Genomic DNA, 15,990 nt, shown 5'->3' with positions numbered 1-15,990 from the left:
GGAACGCGACACGCGTGGCGCGACGGAAGTGGCGGCGGCTTCCGGCGGGTGGGTCCGGCGTGGCGATCCGTGCCCGGTGATCCTTACCCGGCCATCCCTGCCCGGTGCCCGCTGATCCCTGCCCGCTTCCTGCCCCGCCTGGCCGCCATCCCCCGCCCCGTGCTGCCCCGCCGTGGGGCTGTGGTGCGGAGCCGGGACCTGTGGGATTCAGCTTACCGGAAAGCTTATTGCTGTACGCAGACGTGGCTGTAATACATTTAACTTCTTAATTCTCTGTGTTATGACCGATATTTGGATGCACGGAGCTGTATCGGTGCTGTAATGACGACGCTGTGCACAAGGAGGTTGGGGTTGCAGCAGGGCAGGATGGCATTGCCTTTGTGGCTGCATGGCAGTGCCCTGGCAGCTCCCATTAGCTCCTAACTGTGCTGTGCTGCCCCTTAGGCCGTGCCCTGAGTCACTGCCACCGGCTGGATTCACCCCGTGCCTTTGTCATTCTCGAGGCAGATAGGAAGCAGATAGTAATCTGTGGCTAAAGAGTAATGGAGATAATTGCACTGTTATCATCACCGTATCACACCTCTCCTGTGGGGTGTTTGGAACACAACGTCAGTGCCACCTGCTGCAAGTGCACCGCTGGGTACCGCTGTCTGCTCTTGTGCTGGGCAGACCCACGAGTGGCAGCACCGACACTGTGCTGAGCTCAGGAGTCAAAGCTCCCTCCTGCTGGGGCTTGGAGGGCTCCGGACAGCACAGCAGGTGGCAGGGAACTGTGGCATAAGGGAGCTCTGCTCACCGTGGTCACAGCGGTGACACCATCGAGCTGAGATGTGGGGCACAGGGACTGCAGCGGATAGGGGCGGTTCACAAGGGAAATAGCTCCAGAACTGAGTCATGGCCACGAGGAGTGGAAGAAACCTGTACTTCGAGCTCATTTCTTGCAGTAAGCCTCCTTCCCACGCAGGTTTGGTGGCATGCAGGCCCTGCGCCTTCCCACTGCTGAACACATGGCCCCAGTGCTGCCCATGTGTGGCCTTTGCCACCATTTGGATGAAGTTTTCTGGAGCAGTTTTGCCTTCTGAGCTTTCACACAGAGTGACCTGCACATGCTGACAGTGGTAGAGATGCTCCTGGTGCAGAGCAGAGACATAAACATGGTGGCACACTGAATTCTTTGTTCACTCTCAATGCAAACGCAGGGCAGGGGCTGGCAGCATGGAGCTGAGCTGTAATACCTGCCCTGGGCAGCTCTCCTCCACTCAGTGCTGCGGCACTCCGTGTTCTGTCTGCCAGGAGACGTTTATTCCTGCTGGTTTTAAAGCATAACAAGCTACAGCATTGACATTCAACCCTGCACAGGTGGAGCTGAGCTCCTCCGGGGCAATGGAGGGGGGGAAATCTTGCTCTGCAATCTGGGAAGGTGCCCCTGGGGGTGAACGAGGCGCTCTGATGTCACCAGTGCCCATTAAGGGTTTATGGGCCGAGAATCGGGCTGGCCGCAGCCCGGTGTTCCGGTGTCTCCTCCTGCCCTGCTGCTGGGGGTGTCCCACGGGGCACGCAGGACGTGGGAGGTGCCCGGGGCCGCCTCTCTGCTGTAGCTTAAATCCCGTCTGGGCGCCGTGCGGGCAGGGTGCTGGCACCATGCGGGGGGGTGCTTGGCTGCTGCTGGGGCTGCTGGCCCTCGGTGTCCCGCTGCACGCCGCGCCCGCTGCAGGTGAGCACGGCCCCGCGGTGGGTGAGGTGCGCTGTGCGCTGTGCGGGTGGCTCTGCTTTGGTTTTATATCCCAGCACTTTCTGCCAGAGCTGCGACCCTCGCGAGCTCTAGCCCTGCTTAAGGCTCATAACCTTTGGCTTCTGCGAAACGTTAAATGTCGTGCGAGTCCGGTTCAGAGCGCTCCAGCTGCAGAAGCTTCTCTTGCTTTCTGTTATTTCCTTCTGACGCTGCTTTTTCTGGTGCTGTTGGCTGGGGCCGGGGCTCCCCGTTCGCCGAGCACTGGAGGATGCAGCCCCGCTCTGCCCGGATGGGGCTGGTGCCGGGGGGTCTTTGCCTGGAGGCTGAACTCCGCTGGGGACGGAGCCTGCGGTGGCACCGGCACGAAGCCACAGTGCGGGGAGCTGCTTCCTTCACCCCCACCTGGGCTGTGTGCGGCTCCAGCCAGGCAACCCCTGCACGGCTCTCAGCCTGGGAGTTCATTTGCAAGAAGAGAAATTCCCATGAAAGAATCGTGGCAATGTTTCAAACTCTGCCCGTCTCCTCCTCCAGAGCGATCAGCGTTCACTCTAAGTTGGGCTGTTTGATGTTTGAGCTCCAACTGCCCGGCAGTAACTGCTCAGTGTCAGCCAGACCTGCCGCTGCTCTGCAATGAGGCGCTGATGAAAATGAGTCTGCAGAAATGGCTTCATCGTCTCCTAAATGTTCCCCTTTAGAAGGATGAATTTCTTTAGGTCCTGGATAAGTGGTGGCTTGAAGCCTCATGCTTTGCCAGCCGGTCAGTGGCTGTGATGCCTTCCTTCCTAATGCTGTGGTCCCATTCCATTTCAGAGAGGGAGACTCTAAGGCAGGCAGTGAATGTCAGCGCTGTGTTGTGCTGTTTCTGTGTGATAGTTTGCTATTGCTTAACAGCAAAGCGTATGCACTTGCTTCACAGCTATTCTCAATGCCATGTTTGTGCCCTGGTTGAATAATACGTAATATCTTCATTTCATGTTGCTAAGATCTTGCTGCCATCGGTGTTTCACCTTTCTCCATTTCCTCCACCAGGAAGGTACAGCCCAGGGCTGCACGGAGCAGCAGCCATCCTCCCTGTGACCAAGCCACAGGCGGCGGTGCCAGCAGATGCCTGTTGCCGGCAGCGGGATGGCACCCAGAGCCCATCTGTGCAGCAGCAGCCGGGGGCAGAGCGGGGCAGTGCAGAGCAGCACCTGCATGGAGAGCGGCCGGCGGTGAGACCTGTGGCTGAGAATGGAGCTGGGAGCAGGGAGAAGCCTCCAGCGGGCAGCACAATGAGGGAAAAGCAAGAGATCCCAAAGAAACCCAGTGTGGGGAAGAAGCCAGAGTGTGAGGGGAAGGGGGGGGCTGGGGAAAAGCCGAAGATAACAACAGGAGCAATGGTAAAACCAGGGAGTGGGGAGAAACCGGCGGGTGGGGGGAAAACTGAGAGTGGAGGGAAAACTGAGAGTGGGAAAAAGCCGGGGACTGGGGGAAAGCCAGAGGGTGGAGTGAAACCTGTGATGGGGGAGAAACCAGAGGGGGGAGCAAAACCAGAGGCTGGGGGGAAAAAGGAGAGTGGGGAGAAGCCTGAGTCAGGAGAGAAACCAAAGTCTGAACATGGAGGCGGTGAGGAGGGTGATGACAGCGATGACAACGATGATGATGATGATGACAGCGATGACGATGTTGATGAGAAAAAAGTGCATGAGGATAATGTGGAGGATGACCATGATTATTACTATGGCTATAGTGATGATGAGGGCTATGATGACAACGATAATAATGGTGGTAACAATGTCAGTAATTACTATGGTGGAAATGATGAGAATGACTACGGAGGTGATGGTGGATTCGGTGACAGCGATGACTGAAGATGACAGTGGTGGAGATGGCAGCGATGCTGGCAGCAGCTCAGTGACCAGCACTGTGGGGTGTGTGCAGAGCACAGGGTGCGAGGACAGCTCATTGCAGGTGGGCACACGGAGCTGCCCCCAACCTCCCCTCACCTCACTCTGCCAGGGCCGGTCCTGGACACCAGCGCTGTTTTGGGCAGAACTTTCTATTTCCTAATAAATCCCACAATGGGCCACTTGCTCAACACAACAAACTGTCCCTTGTCACAATGCCTGGCATCTCCAGGCCATCTGGGAGCTTGCTTCTTCCCAGCTTCTTCCACAAACCCAGAGATGCCCCTGACATGTCATAACCTGGGTGAGCAGCCTGATGTGAGGGCAGGACGTGTGCTGGCCTCAGGAGCAGCTGGCTGCCATGGCACTTCCCTCCCACGGGGGCCGGGGATCCAATGAAGGCTCACCAGGAGACTGAACATCTCAGAAACCAGCAGAGCTAATTGCGGATGGGCTTTAATAGCAAGGAAGAAGCACAGAGATCCCCACACCCAGTTGTGAGCTGAGGGTGGAGGGGTGGATTTGGGATGGGGGATGATGGGTGCTCGCTCTGCAGTCGATGGATGAGTCCATGTCTGGCTGTCTGACTTTCTGACATGAGACTGCACAAGTGGGGTCCTTGGTCCAGGTCCAAACAGGCTAGGTGAGCCCTGGGGAGAGATAGGAGCACCCTAACCCTGGGGCACACTGGGCCCTCCCCAAGTTTGCTGGTCATGGTACAAAGGGTGCTTTCTGCCATGGGGACGCAGCATCCCAGACCCTCCCCATAGCCCATCCCATGCTCACCTGTAGCCACCAGCCGGGCCCAGAGGCAGCAGAACGCCAGTAGCAGCAGCAGCGATAGGACCCTCATGATGCAGAGGTGGCAGTTTTGGGGCCACGTCGAGTACAGGCAGGGCTTTAAATCCTCCCCAGGGCAGAGGCTGGTGCCAATGACCGTGTCCCTGCCACGGCTGCGGCCGAGCGTGACCCCCACGTCCCTCCCTCCAGGAGTTGGTGCTGCTGGACACAGCATGCAGGGAGCAAGGAGGTGGGGGATAAGGGTTGGCTGCTTTGCTCTGGGCTCTGAGCAACCTGGAGAGCTGAGCTGTATCATGATGTGCTGCAGCACTGCCAGGGATGAGGATGGGGCCAGGTGGGCAGTGGGGCCGGGGACCCTACTTGAGGCTGGGCACTGCAGGGCAGGTGGAGGAGGCTCCGGGGCCAGGCGGTGTGGAGCAGCCCGTGGTGCCCTGGCAGCTCTCCGGGCATTGTTCTGCCACCAGGAACAATTGCTGGCTCCTGAGGGACGTCCTGTGACCGGACATGGTCCATAGCCTCGTTCTGCCCAAGCCTGGCTCTATGGATGGGGGCTGAGACCAGCTGGTGGTTACCAGCCCCCCGCTCAGGGGTGCCAGAGGGTCCCATTGCTGAGGATGGGGAGTGGAGACGATGAGGGAAGCCAGGATGGGTGCCTGAGTGCCCGTCACGCTGTGCTGGAGCTGCCTCTCACCTCACACTCCATCCTTGGCCGCAGTTCAGCTCTGACTGTGCCCCAAGTCCTGCAGTGACAGCTCTGGCCCCAGCTCTTCTCACCGAAGCCTCCCAGCTCTGCAGCTGTGCTGTCCCAGGAGCTGCTGCTGCACCGTATGCAGGACACCAAGCATGGGCATGGCAGTGCTGGGGCATCCCCTGTAGCACCAGGTGCTGGTGGCAGCATTGCTGTGTCAGGCTGTGCAGGCAGGCTGCTGGCACGGGTGTGTGTGTACAATGCCAGCTGGGCACGTGTGTGAGCGTGCAAGCCACGCTCTGTACGCCCATACATGCGTGTGCACGGCCCAAGCTGGGTATGTGCTGTGTGCCCAATGAACCATGCACACACGTGTCTGTGTGTGCGGTGTGAGCTGCCTGCATGCAGCACTACACACTGCCAGCAGCTGGTGGAGCTGTGGGAGCAGCCGGGAGCAATGACACTGCCATTGTCCCTGCGCAGGGTGGGCAGTGGGGACAGACCCCCCCACTTGTGCCCTCCCCAGGGAAAGCTGGTGCTGATGGGCTCTGTGTGTGGCCAGCGGGTGTTGCTGCACTGCAGCACCCACTCTGCCCTTGGCTCTGCCCTGCCATGCCCAGGGTGGCACAGCCTGGCTCGGTTCCCACCGCCCTGGGAGGTGCCACATTCCTGGGTGCTCTCTGAGCTGGCCCGGTCACTCTTTCTGCTGAGGTGGAGGCCTGCCCAGCACTGTGTGAGTCAGGCTGTGCATCCCCAGGGCAGGGCAGGAGGGGGCTGTCCATGCACCTCTGCAGCTTTGAGCATCCCCCTGCGTGGTGCCCAACTACTCCCTGCCTGCAGCCCCCCAGTGCTGTGAGCCCCAACATCCCCCACTCAGCCCCATCACGTGAGTGGTTGTAATGACCCCCCAGGTAGGTGAGATACTGCAGAGAGATAGTGGTGGAAAAATGTAGCCCGGTGGATTTTGTCTCTGTGGCCCTGCCCTCCTGCTGGGTGTGGGGCTGGAAGGTCCTGTGCAACCAGGGAATTTCCTGGACAGCTCAGGATGGTGGGGTCGCTGAGCTGTAGTGGTGGGGAGGTGGGGGCCATCCTATCCTGGCCACGTCCCCAGCTTGTGCCACATCTATGGTGTCTTGTGCCCAATCACTGCTGGGGGTCTCAGCCCTCTGAGATCTGGGGGAGAGTTACTGAAAGCTGCAATGGGGCAGAGGCAGGTGGGCAGCACCTCCCTCTGGACCTCACCTGGGCCCAACTTTCCTGCCTCTCCCTGCAGAGCTTTCCTCTTCCTTGACTTCCCCGTGGGACAGTAATTACAACAGTAATTAGGAGGACAATTATTCCTGCTGAATGGGAAGAACTTAATCTGTTTCTCTCTGCCTCTTCTGGTTTCACCCCACTCACACCCATGTGCACCAGGTGCTGCTGGGGAGCGTGCGCTGCCCCAGGTCCGTCCTGTTGGTGTCTGCCCCAGGACTGCAAGGAGCTGCAGGCAGGTGGGGGCAGCGTCCCCATCCACATTCCATCCCAGTCTCCATCCTCATACCCATTCCCCATCCTCTCCCCATTCCTATTCCCACCGCAGCCCCAGCTTGCCGGTCACCCCGAGGGCTGCACTGGGGCATCCTTCCCGTCCTACCAGTCCCCCCAGCTTTAGGGCTGTGGCCGAGATGCCACCGAGGAAGCTGGGCCTGCTGGGTGCGGCTCGTTACCTGCACGGCAGGAATTAGCAGTGCTCGGGAGCCAGCCCCAAACCTTCCGCCCCACTGACGCACCTTAAATCTCAGCCCACCACACCTGGGGTGCAGAGCCGGCAGCCGTGGGCACCATGGAGCAGCAAACCTGCCTCCTCCTCCTCCTCCTCCTGCTCCCTCTTTCTGTACGGTCAGTGCCGGCCCCACACGTGCCTGGAAAAGAGGAGCAGATGGGGACAGGTGAGTGTATGGGGGCACTTCCCGAGGAGGGGATGCCCAGGGAGCCCAGGCGTGGTGCAGGCAGCTGTGGGGCTGTGAGGTTGGAGGTGGTGGGGTCTGACTGCGGGACCTATGGGGCCACTTAGCTCTGGTCACTGTGTCCCTCAGCAAAGCCTGGGTATTGTCACCACATCTCGGAGGTGGGGAGCCCTCTGGACGGGGACTGCAGCTCGTGCCACAAGAACAGCTCCTGCTCACACTGTGCTGGTGATGCTGACTGTCCTGGTGCCACCAAGTGCTGCCCCGGCAGGTGTGGCCACACGTGCCAGGAGCCGGTGCTCGGTGAGAGCCAGCGGTGTGCAGTGATGTGTGGGGGTGGTGGTGAGGTGGGGTGAGCTTGGTGCAGCAGATGGGGGCTCACAGATGCCATCCCTGAGCTCTGCTTGCACCAGGGGTGAGGGATATGGTTTCCTGGGGAGGTGGGTGGGCGCAGCGCTGGCTCTGGGCAGGGAAGGGGTTGGTGCCATGGGGGCCCCGGAGCGCTCTCCCCTTGAGCCCCATCCTCAGCTCACTTCAGCCCTTGGGACCATGCAGACTTCTGCTACCTGCCCTCGGTCTGTGGGAACTGCAAGGCGCTCTTCGTCCGCTTCTTCTACAACGTGTCCAGCCGGCAGTGCGAGGAGTTCATCTACGGCGGCTGCGGTGGGAACAGGAACAACTTTGAGACCGAGCGGGAGTGCTCCCAGGCCTGCTCCCATCTGGGCTCCCAGGGCTCCCCCCGGCCCCTGCCCCACAGGGAGACGCTCCCTGCAGCCCAGCTCCCAACCCCACGCCTCTCAGCTCCTGGTGCCTGGTAGCACCTCTCAGGTGTGCATGACCCCAGTCTGGGCAGGTATCCCTGTCTGTGTCCCCAGGCTGGGTGGTGGTGGTGGTCATGGTGGCCATGCTGGGGCCGTGGCGTGCCCAAGGTGCATGGCACAGGGCTGTGGTGCCCGCAACAACCCGGCTGCCTCTCTGTGCTGTGCCCTGTCTGGAGGAGCCCAGCCCTGCCTGGGGCTGTGCTGCTCTCAATACAAGGACGGGTCATTGAGCAGGTCTGGCTCCTCTCCTTCCTGCCCCAGGTCTCAGATCCAGCCGTCCCAGCACAGCTCCTGCATCTAGATAGATTTCCATACTCAGTTCTGCCCTCAAGCTGCAGATTTGACCTGGCCAGGCCCTAAAGTGATGGAGAAACATCCCCACTTTGATGGAGGTCCAAGAGCTGCCCCAGCCCTAGCGCTGTGCTCACCCTGCATTGCTGAACCCCTGTGCCCTGTACATGCTGCACAGACACCCTGCCTGGTGCTGGTGAGGGGGACCGCAGCCTGTGACCTCCAGGGGCAATATGGGGACTGGGCCCTGCAATGCTGAGACTCAGAGGCATCTGGAGATGGTGTTCACTTTCTTTATTGCTGGTGATGGTGAGAAGGAGACAGGCCAGCTCAGGTCGATGACTGCCCCATGTCCCCAGATGAAGGCACCTTCCTGACATAGAGATGCTGTTCTCCCATCATGCAGCACCTGAAAGGGAAATGTACTTCTAGGGAGCCCTGACTGATGGGAGTGTGGAGCAGAGGCCACGCTCATACACAAGTGCTGCTGGCACTGCAGCAGTTTGGCATGGCCAGGTCTGGTGAGAGGTCCCTTCTGCTCCTCATCCCTTTGGGTACCCTCACCCTGAAGGCAGAGTCCGATGCTACGATGTGGCACAATGGTGACATCGCGCTCTGTGGCAGGAGAGGACACTCACCTGGTGCTGATCTGGGTCTGGGCATGCTTGTTACTTGGGTAGAAGGGGGAGAAGGCACTATGGACAAGGGAATGGGTGGATACGGGGCCATAACAGGTACAGCCATGCAGGCCCAAGTGCAGCCTGTGTTGCAGCACTTCTCATCCCGCCTGCACACGCTGTCATCCAGGCACTGGTTCCTATGTCGGTGCTGGGGGTCCCAGCACGGCTCTGCCCGGGGGCACCACCCGGGATGCTCTGTGGGAGGAGGGGCCGTGGCTGAGTGCAGGGGTCCCCTGCATTGCCTGCAGTGTTGATGCTGCTGCTCCTTGCCCGTGGTGCAGCTGGGGCCCAGCCGCCTGCCCTCACCTCTGGCCGGGCGGGAGCAGCGCATGGCACAGCCAGAAAAGCAGCACTTCTCCTGCCGGGGGCAGTCCCGGTCATGCAGGCATTCATCATCCTCCGTGCATGGCTCCGATGTCAGCTGTGGCCTCACCTTTGGGCACTGCCCAGGTTTGTCTGAGAAAAGGGAGGGAAGGGGGTAGCAGGGCCATGGGCTGACCCACAGGGACTGGGCTGCAGGCATGGCAGTCTTGGCACCTTGGGGCCATCTTGGAGCCATGTAGCACTCTATGTGCACTGTGTGCACCAGGCTGTGTCTGTGCCTCCACACAAGCTGCAAGAGGCTGGGCACTGTCCCGGCTGCTTGAGGCACTGCTGGCACAGCCCCATCTCTTCCCCCTCACCTGGCTCTGGGGCCATGCAGACGTGGCCACATCGGCTGCTGCAGCACTTCTCGTCCCCTGAGCACTGCCCATCTCCTGCACAGAGCTCCTGGCACCTGGACTCCTCTGCCTGCTCAGACAGGGGGCAGATCCCTGGTTTCTCTGGAAGGCAGGAGATGTGCAGCTGGGGGTGGCTGGGCATGACCAGAGATGCCCTGGGGGGGAAGGTGCTCAGTGGCTCCAACCTTGGTCTGGACGCAGGCACACATAGTCACAGCCCTGCAGGCAGCACTTCTCCTCTCCGGGGCAGTCAGCGTCACACCGGCACCATTCTCTGCAGTCATAGCTGGGGAACAGCCCGGCGTTGGCTGGGCAGAAGCCATCCTTCCCTGCAGGGCATGGTGTGGAATGGAGCAGGTCCCACTCTGCAGTGCAGTGGTCCCATGGGGACACAGCCCAGCGCACATCAGCAGGGTTACATTGCCTGATCCATCACTGCATCCCCCCATGTTGGGGCCCCTCTTTCCTCCCAGGGTGGCAGCTCTGCCATTGCTGTGTCTCCATGTGGCAGGGGCAGAGCTGGCAGTATCTGCACTGCAGAGCAGAGCTTGGATGGTGGGGTCATTGGGTTGGAGGTGAGAGCAGGATGACCACTGTAGGGTGTCTCCATTGTCCCCACCACATCCTTGTTGCTGTGTGCACTGCTCCCATCCCAGCCTTTCTCTGCCTGTGATGGGTACCGTGGGCACCCCTGGTCCCCAGGCCACGGCCCTGCCTGTGATCCACGTCCCACCCCGTCCCACTGCTCTCACGTGCTGGTGCTGCAGGCAGGCACTGCAGGCCGCAGCTGCTGTTGCAGCACTTCAGCTCATCGGGGCAGTCACTGTCACCATCGCACTCCTGCTGGCACGGCCCCTCCAGCTCCAGCAGCATCGTGGGACACTCTCCAGTTTTGGGTTTCTCTGTTGGAGCAGAGCAGTCAGGAGCAGCCCTGAGCACGGCTGGACTCTGGGGGTCATGGCATTGCCCCCACCACCCGGAGCTCTGTGCCCTCACCGTGTCCCAGGCACACCCGGCGGCACGCTGCCCATGTCCCAAAGCGGTTGGCATTGCCCCCACAGCCGCTGTAGGGGAAGGTCTCACATTGCTCAGAGGTGACGTTGTAGAAGAAGCTCAGCTCGTGGCTGCTGCAGGGCCCCGGCACAGCGGGGAGGTGGCAGATGTCTGCAGCACAGCCCTGAGCGCCCCGCGGAGCCGTGGCTGCCCCCATGCACGTGGCTGTGGCGGGTACCCACAGGCCTTACTCTGTGCCGGCTCCACTCAGGCCAGGCTGCAGCCCAGCGGGCAGCACTTCTGGCTGCCCAGGCAGTCCTTGTCCTCCTGGCAGCGGAAGGAGCAGGGGTAAAACAGCCCCTCCAGGGCCGCAGCGGGGCAGGCACCGGGCTTCTCTGCAACACCGAGTGGTGCAGCAGGGGGTGAGGTGCAACCAGAGGGCACCAATGGCATCACCGACATGTCTGCCCCTGTGGCCTCCCTGTGCCACATCACAGATCTCCCCCTGCTGTGTCTCAGACCCCCCGTGCACCAGCCCAGCTGCCCTCACCTGCCCCATCCTGGCCTTTGGAGATGGGGGTCGTCAGAGGTGCCAGAGCTGCTCTGGGCAATGGGAAAAGGACAAGGAAGGGGATGGGGCTGGAGGACAAGGGGGGCTGGGGCTGTGCTGGTGCTGCTGTACCTTCTGCCGGGGGTGTGCAGCGGAGACGGCACTTGTGGGAACAGCACTTGAGCCAACCGGGACATGTTGAGTCGTTGGTGCAGAGCGGGGGCTCCTGCTGGAGGCAGCGTGTGAAGTCCCGGGGACACAGACCTGGTTTTTGCAGCTCCCCTGTAGCAGGACTTGGCGTCAGGGCAGCGCCCAGCATCGCCCTGCCTGTGGACGGGATGGCTGCAGCCTCTGCAACCCACTGCACCCCTCCCTGCCATGCACACCCCAATGCAACGTGCACACCTTCCCTACAGCCTCTCCCCTCCTGGCACAGCCCCCTGCCATGAAGCTCATCCTCCCTGCCTCACCCTGGTGTGTGCTCTCAGCCTGGCTGAGGCTCCAGTCCACTTCTCCAGGAGGAGGGAAGTCGCTGCTGCCGTTCCCCAGCGGTGTCACGCAGATGAAGCCGCAGGTGGTGAAGCAGCACTTCAGGTCCTGCGGGCACCCTCTGTCATCACCACAGGCGCTGGGACACGGCGTGCGCTGAGGCTGAGATGAGGGCTGGGGGCAGACGCCGGGGTGGGCTGTGGGGTGGGATCTCCTGAGTGGGGAACTCGGGGTGCTGCGCTCCCCCTCTGGATGGGAATCTCCCTGGCCCACAGCTGAGGATGATGTGCCTGTGCTGAGCCGTGCGAGCACCGCTTCTGCAAACAGCCCTTGTCAGCTCTTGGCAGCGCTGTGATGTTTGAGTTGCAAACAGAGTCGCTGCTGGGAAGGTTTCACTGCAAACAGCAGCTGTTCCACTCAAACAAAGGAAAACTCCCATCGCTGTGGAGGCGGCACTAGTGCAGAGCCGGGCTGCTCTGGTGCAGCTTCGTCCCACGCAGGGTGGGATGGGGCACTCGGTGTGTGCCCACTGCATTACCCACAGCCACACCAGAGGATCACAGAATCACAGAGCAGTAGGGGCTGGAAGGGAACTCCAGAGGTCATTGAGCCCATCCCCCTGCTAAAGCAGGTTCCCTACAGCAGGTCGCACTGATAGGTGTCCAGATGGGTCTTGGATATCTCCAGGGAAGGAGATTCCACCACCCCTCTGGGCAGCACCCACCTGGATGGCTCTGCATGGACCAGGTGCTACATGCAGGGCTGAGGAAGGGAGGTATGGCCTGAGGAGAAACTGATCCAAGTCAGCCCAAGGGCTGCAAGGGGGTGGCTGGGAGCAGCTGCCAGCCCTGAGACCCCACAGCAGCACGGTGTGCACAGCGCCCAAACTGCTGCCCTGCACAACCCCTGCACGGCCCCTGGCCCTACCCAGCATGGCCAGTGCTCTGTGAGAGCAGCAGAGGATAGCAATGTCTCAGCTCAGAAGTGCCAGCACGGAGGGACAGGAGCAGGACATGCACACAGGGTGCAGCTGGACAGAGCTGGCTCAGACCCCCCTGCCGGTACTCACCATCTTCCTCCCCCAGTGCAGTGCTCGGCTCTGTGCTGAGGAGCAGCCCCAGGAGGAGGCAAAGCCCCAAGCACACGGTGCTTCGGGGATGCTGCATGCTCACAGCTGAGGCAGTACTGGGTTTAAAGTCTCCGGTGGAGCTGCCAGGGGTGCTGCAGCACAGCTGGTGGGGAGCAGGCAGAGAACAAGAGGAGGGATCGTTCCCAGAACCACAGGCTCCCTGCCAGCCGGCTGCTTATCTCCAGATACAATGCGCTTTTGGGTCAGGATGACCCATGGGATGGGACTGGGGCAGGGACAGGGCAGGTGAGGTCTCACAGGTGCCATCCCTGCAGTACTGCACAGCAGAGCCTGGAGAGCCCCGGGGATGGAGCTCAGAATGGGATCGGCCAGGATAGGAGCGAGTGGGCCTGCATGGCTCCCAGCACATGGGCGTTGCTTCTCACCCTGTCCCCAGGCTGAGTGTTCCATCTGCCCCTGACTGTGCTTCCAACCTGAGTTTCACACCTCGGGATGCAAATAAACCCTTTCTTGGTGTAAGGAATCTGAGTCAACAGGTTTCTGGCACTCCTGTCCGTGACTGCTGGGACAGCTGCAGTGTTTCCCCAGGACCCTGACAGTGGGGTGGTGGTGCCTGAGGGGCACAGCATGGACATGGGGCCTCCTCTCACTGCCCTGGGGCTGCCTGCAGCCACTTGTCCACCCGCAGTGATTGCACCATGGAAAACCCCCAGCACACCGCAGGCAACAGAAAGCACCCAGAGCAGCCGGGCTGCCACACGTTGGTTTATTCTGAGTCAGTGTTTCCAGGCAGATTGGGGGTGTCTGTGCCGTGCACTGCCTGGCACACACAGAGGGGCTGGATGTGGGGGTTTGCCTTTGTCCCTGGAGCACAGCTGTGGGAGGTGGGGGTGGCAGAGACCTCAGCCAGGGTGGGTCACACAGTGCTTGTCCCCCCAGCCAGAGGTGCTGCCACAGGGATGGGAGCAGCAGGGCAGGGGGTGCTGTGATGGTGGTGGAGTGGAATGACCTTGAAATGGCAGCTCCCAGTGCCACCCCTCAGCCAGGGCTATGCTGTGCCTGGAAGAGATGGATGTGGTGGGCAGAGCAGGATGAGCCCCATCCTGTGCCATCCCCTGTGGGCTGGGTGTGGGGCTGGTCTTACCCTGCAGTGGGAGAACACATGTGCGGCCACAGTCCTGCAGGCAGCACTTCTGGCTGGGTGGACAGTCCTTGTCCTCCAGACATAGGATGTGGCACTTACTAGCCCTGCTAGTTGTGGCAGGACAGAGCCCCGGGCGCACTGTGCATGTGCAGAGAGAGGGAATGGTGTGGTGAGCTGCTGGCTGCTGCTCCTCCCCAAGCCCCCTCAGCCCCCAAAGGGGCAAATTGTGCCAGGGTGCTGGCCCTGCAGGGAGGGTGCACAGCCAGGGAGGGGGTCGCATGGGAAAGTGTCACAGTCTCTGCCCCATGGCACAAAGCTTTTACCCTCAGTGGGCAGTTTGCAGATGTGGCCGCAGCCGGTGGTGCAGCACTTCTTGGCCCCGGGACAGTCAGCATCGCTGTCACACCGCTCCACGCAGGGGCCCAGGGAGCCCCGCAGCAGCACAGGGCACGCACCGGACTTTGCTGCAGGAGAGCAGCCGTGAGCATCACAGCCCTGAGCATTAAAGCCCCACTGTGCCCGAGGGATGCCCCTGTGGCATGCATGGGGAGTGCACGGCAGGAGGATGCTCAGCCCTTGCACTGCCTGGAGAGGAGTGGGAATGGGGGCAGCAGGTACCTTTGTATGGGGTGGTGCAGGACAGTCCACAGCCAGAGAAGCAGCATTTCTGATCCCCGGGGCAGTCCCCGTCATCAGTGCACACATTGGGGCAGGCAGCAACGTGCCAGGCTCGCTTCCATGGGCAAAGGCCAGATTTGGCTGGAGGAGACAGGGGGCTCAGGGTACGGCTCAGAGCCAGCCTGGCCTTGCAGCATGGATGCAATTGCTCTCACGATGATGGAACTGCCAACCCCTGGCTCTGCCCCACTCCACCTCCAGCCCAGCACAAGCACAGCTCCCCAGCACAGGTGACCTTACCTGGCTTAATTCGCAGGCAGAGGGCACAGCATCTCTCCCCATGGCCACACACCGTCTCATTGCAGCAGCTCACCCCGCAGTTCACCGCTCCAGAGCTGACCAGGCTCTCTGTGAGGCGAGAAGCGCTGTGTGCTGGGGAGCACAGCTCTCCCCGTGGCACCCACCCCCTGCCCAGCACCAGCAGCCCCACAGCTCCCCATACCTGCAGCAGGGAGCAGGCAGGAGCTCACGTCCTGGAGAAGGCAGCACTTCTCAGTGCCGGGGCAGCTGTGGTCAGACAGGCAGAACCTCCTGGTGGGGCGCATGGGGCTGCTCCCCACTGCTGGGCACACACCCGCTTTGCTGGGGGCAGGCATTGCGGCTGGCGGCCGCTGGCCCCGCTGTGCCCGGCGTGGTGGGGGGCCGGCAGGGGGACCATTGCCACGATCCCCACGGTGCTGCTGGGCTGGGGCAGGTGGCAGCTCAGCACACAGGGTCAGGAGCAGCAGCACAAGGGCACAGGTGCTGGGCATCGTGCTGCTGGGGGCAGCTGTGGCACTGTGACTGCCAGTCGGTATTTAAATCTGCTGGGGGGAGCTGGCCCATGGCAGCATGTGTTTCTAGGGCTGTGGGAGCACTGAGCATGAACAATTCGTTTTGAGGGAGACTCCCAGAGCAGTGCTGGGCTCCCAGCCCATGGCTGGCGCATCCCCTGCAGCGCTCCCTTTCCAGGTCACCAGTGACCCGCAAACAGCCAGGCCAGGGGATATGGGAGGTGCTCCCCAACCCTGCTCCCTGTGCTCCCCAATGTGGGCTCCTGGGAGAGCCCAGAGAGTCTGTGCATCCCATCACTGCTTCCCAGAGCCCACCCCATCCTGCACAAAGAGCATCGGCACCATCTCCCAGCACACGCAGAGTGGGGAGCAATGCTGCAGAGCTGTGGTGGGATGTGTGTGGGGACACATCTGTGCTGCAGGCACCAGGCTGTGCAGGACAGGCTGCAGGGTGGCAGTGCAATCCCCCAGCAGTGCCAGACCTTCAGAAGTCCATGGTATCATTTGCTCTGACCCTGGGGGTTCCTCAGCTCCCGCTGTCTCTGGGATCTGTGGGGCTCTTGGGGAGAGTGGAAGAGCAGCAGGAGCAAGGGCTGGGTCTGAGCAGGGTGGGCAGGGATGGGGCAGGGACAAGCAGTCTTCACTGTCCATGGCTCCCTCAATCGGCTGCCATGGGCGCTGTGCTGCTGATGGGCTGGGAGTG

At 61.4% G+C, this 15,990-nt stretch overlaps 3 protein-coding genes and 1 long non-coding RNA gene across 6 annotated transcripts; 2 read left to right on the top strand and 2 right to left on the bottom strand.

Moving 5' to 3' along the window:
- The first annotated feature begins 19 nt into the window (after window positions 1-19).
- LOC107323041 (uncharacterized) lies at window positions 20-3,818 on the top strand. 2 transcript variants are annotated; one of them, XM_085520544.1, is made up of 2 exons: window positions 20-232; window positions 2,762-3,818. In XM_085520544.1, the coding sequence occupies exon 2, from the start codon at window positions 3,004-3,006 to the stop codon at window positions 3,580-3,582; it is 579 nt and encodes a 192-aa protein (XP_085376670.1). In that variant the 5' UTR covers window positions 20-232; window positions 2,762-3,003; the 3' UTR covers window positions 3,583-3,818. The 2 variants fall into 2 exon arrangements, with proteins under 2 accessions (XP_085376670.1, XP_015737216.2); XM_015881730.3 differs by lacking the exon at window positions 20-232 and adding an exon at window positions 1,251-1,714.
- Window positions 3,819-4,058: 240 nt separating this feature from the next.
- LOC116654302 (uncharacterized) lies at window positions 4,059-4,541 on the bottom strand. The gene is made up of 2 exons (XR_004309445.2): window positions 4,405-4,541; window positions 4,059-4,268 (listed from the first exon to the last, which is right to left on the bottom strand). It is a non-coding gene; the product is annotated as an uncharacterized LOC116654302 (long non-coding RNA).
- Window positions 4,542-6,809: 2,268 nt separating this feature from the next.
- On the top strand, window positions 6,810-8,110 carry SPINT4 (serine peptidase inhibitor, Kunitz type 4). Of its 2 annotated transcripts, XM_015881998.3 has the most exons (3): window positions 6,810-7,038; window positions 7,186-7,359; window positions 7,612-8,110. In XM_015881998.3, exons 1-3 carry the CDS (start codon window positions 6,933-6,935, stop codon window positions 7,872-7,874), a joined length of 543 nt encoding a protein of 180 aa, XP_015737484.2. In that variant the 5' UTR covers window positions 6,810-6,932; the 3' UTR covers window positions 7,875-8,110. The 2 variants fall into 2 exon arrangements, with proteins under 2 accessions (XP_015737484.2, XP_085375887.1); XM_085519761.1 differs by lacking the exon at window positions 7,186-7,359 and having other exon boundaries at window positions 6,843-7,038.
- Window positions 8,111-8,445: 335 nt separating this feature from the next.
- LOC107323147 (uncharacterized) lies at window positions 8,446-15,293 on the bottom strand. Its single transcript, XM_085519420.1, has 15 exons — window positions 14,957-15,293; window positions 14,755-14,862; window positions 14,455-14,595; window positions 14,160-14,300; window positions 13,837-13,974; window positions 13,179-13,305; window positions 12,990-13,081; window positions 12,672-12,905; window positions 11,584-11,799; window positions 11,246-11,395; window positions 10,567-10,788; window positions 10,323-10,472; window positions 9,756-9,899; window positions 9,532-9,672; window positions 8,446-9,304 (listed from the first exon to the last, which is right to left on the bottom strand). The coding sequence occupies exons 1-15, from the start codon at window positions 15,264-15,266 to the stop codon at window positions 8,640-8,642; spliced, it is 2,979 nt and encodes a 992-aa protein (XP_085375546.1). The 5' UTR covers window positions 15,267-15,293; the 3' UTR covers window positions 8,446-8,639.
- Between the last annotated feature and the right edge of the window lie 697 nt (window positions 15,294-15,990).

The sequence above is a fragment of the Coturnix japonica genome, chromosome 19 (genome assembly GCF_054131305.1).
Source record: "Coturnix japonica strain WE chromosome 19, WE-NBRP24, whole genome shotgun sequence".
NCBI lineage: Eukaryota > Metazoa > Chordata > Aves > Galliformes > Phasianidae > Coturnix > Coturnix japonica.
The sequence above is the reverse complement of the archived record's forward strand: the minus strand, read 5'-3'. Positions and strand labels throughout refer to the sequence as shown.